At 42.6% G+C, this 2,299-nt stretch overlaps 1 protein-coding gene across 1 annotated transcript in view; it reads right to left on the minus strand.

Annotated features, from left to right (window-relative positions):
- Window positions 1-761: 761 nt before the first annotated feature.
- mid1ip1l (MID1 interacting protein 1, like) overlaps window positions 762-2,299 on the minus strand; it is a 1,724-nt gene continuing 186 nt past the window's right edge. Inside the window, exon 2 of the mRNA XM_053631703.1 lies at window positions 762-1,966. Coding sequence (XP_053487678.1) covers window positions 1,434-1,916 — 483 coding nt within the window. The 5' untranslated portion in view covers window positions 1,917-1,966 and the 3' untranslated portion in view covers window positions 762-1,433. The remainder of the gene's footprint in view (window positions 1,967-2,299) is intronic.

A 2,299-nucleotide genomic window follows, 5' to 3' on the forward strand; every position in this document is an offset into this window, starting at 1 on the left:
TCTTTACAAAAGCAATTGAGGAAATTGAAGGAAAATTAAACTACTGGTACAAGTTAGTTACTTATAGAAGTTAAACATATTGACACCCATGATAGTCAGAACAGTGCATTATTAAATGTGTTGCACAGCTCTAATTATTCAACCAAGAAATTATTTTATCCAATAGGCATATATTTTACACTTTGTCATGCTAACCTAATTAATTGGACTACGCTGCAAGACAAGATTTTCCTCCATTTTGTATTCATGTTAGCCAGATACTTTTATGTTCTTTATGGCAAGCTACATGAAGTTCAGATCAATGTAGACTTTCAGTTTTTAACACTTGCACTGAACTCATGATCTTTTACACAGTTTGTTCTAACTTCCCATTGTTTAAACACCATTGTACCTTGAAGAGGGTAAAGCACTGTTATCTGAACAGCCACGGTTGAGAGAACTGTTGCTATGGGGAAGTGCTAGGAGAAAGAAAGACTCAGGTGTGTAGAGGAGGACAAGGCTGATAATGTTTATGGAGGCATTATATACACCTGGCTGCTGTTTGCTCAAATCATCTACACAAAGCCTAGGTTTGGAAATTTGCACTTTAGTAAGGGTTTGGCAAATGATTGCCAGTGAGGTAGCATTCAGGTTTAAACACGCCAGCAGAAATGCACATTCCATTCAAACCCCAGTTAGGTTAACCACAGAAAGAAGCTCCAGTTAAGATTAGATTGCCACAGTCTTCAAGTAATAACCAAGGAGATACAAAAACCACAAGAACCAATGTAAAAATTCTGCTTTATTTGTTATACTATTTCATTATTCATTACATTTCATATAAAAAAAAGGTAAATATTTAGGGCAAACAAAAACGTGGCAACAGTAGTACTCAGACAGGTCAAACAGACAACACAACGTTCATCTCCATGGGACACCTTCTCTGGTTGGAGTGCATAAGAGCAGCAAGCTAAAATGAACCTTTGTTAAAAACTCAGCCTGGGGATATTACAGGACCACATTCTGCAGAATTTAGGTTCATGGGAAGAAAAACAGAATAACCAGCATTCAGGTTCTGCCCAACATAAACCAAACTCTGAAGAAAGACTTTGTAACCAAAGCTATAGTAGACTTTTAAAGCCACATGGTATTGTATAAAGGGAGCCCTGGCATACACTGACTTAAATGAAGACACTTCATGGAACTAACAGCAACAAGAGTCTTTAACTTAAACTCCCCCCCCCCCTTTTTTTAATTACACAGCTTTTATGTTCACCCCCCACCATCAAAAGCAGTACTTATGACTAGTTGTGCAGAAATAATTTTAGGTCTTGCTTAGAAGCAGAAGGTTAAGCAAGAGTTGATGGGTAAGACTAGATGTGCGAGTCCACTGCTGAAGCTTTATCCCTCAGCCAAGTGCGAGTAGTCCATGTTCAGCTTACAGGTCATCGGCCCTATCGTAACAGACTCCCGCCACCGATTTCCCTCTTGTAGCGGTTCGTGAGGTGATCTGCTTGGTCTGTGAGCTTGGATAAGACCCCGAAGAGTCCACGGAGGTGGAAATGGAACTGGCTTTCCAAGTCGGTGTCATCTTCTGCTGGTCCGCCTGGGACCTGCTGCTCCTCCTGCTTCACCGCCATCTCCAGGAAGCTGGCGCCGCCTCCCATGTCGCGTTTCAGCAAACCCCACTCCATCTCATTCTTAATGGACTTCAGCAACAGATAGTGCTCATACATGTCCCTCTGTTTGCTCGAGAAGGACAGCTCGCTGTTGCTGTGCATCGAGGTGTCTCCGTCCAGCTCCTCCAGTGGTACGTCCCGCAGTAAACTAGGCACCATGATGGTCTCGTCCATGTTGTTGGCCGCCGCGAGGAAGCGGTTCATCACGTTTAGCAGCGAGTGCTTCTGAAGCACGGCGTCTGAGGTTACTTGCATCATGTCGGAGTTTGAACAGTTAACGGAGTGCGAGTGCAGCTGGCTGTGAAAACCTGGGGAGGTAGAAGTGAAATCAGGAAGAGGCCAGCTGTAGACACACGATGGAGTAAAACCAGCGGTCATGGATTCGTTAGCATGCAAAAACTAGCTCACCATAAACATAAAACTCTCACGATTAAAGAGAGTTGCATTTCGTAGAAGACGATATGTAGCTGTTTTGTTGTTGTTCTAATGTATTTCTAAAGCATTTCGAGTGAGTACTTTTATAGCTTTTTAAGTGATCTGAAGCCTTGGATTAACGTTAATGTTTAGACAAGCCGGATGACCAAGCCCTTCAGTAGGAAACTCCACACAAAGATGGACGCACACAGAAAAACACCGTGCTA

The sequence above is a fragment of the Ictalurus furcatus genome, chromosome 8 (assembly GCF_023375685.1).
Source record: "Ictalurus furcatus strain D&B chromosome 8, Billie_1.0, whole genome shotgun sequence".
NCBI classification, from domain to species: Eukaryota; Metazoa; Chordata; class Actinopteri; order Siluriformes; family Ictaluridae; genus Ictalurus; species Ictalurus furcatus.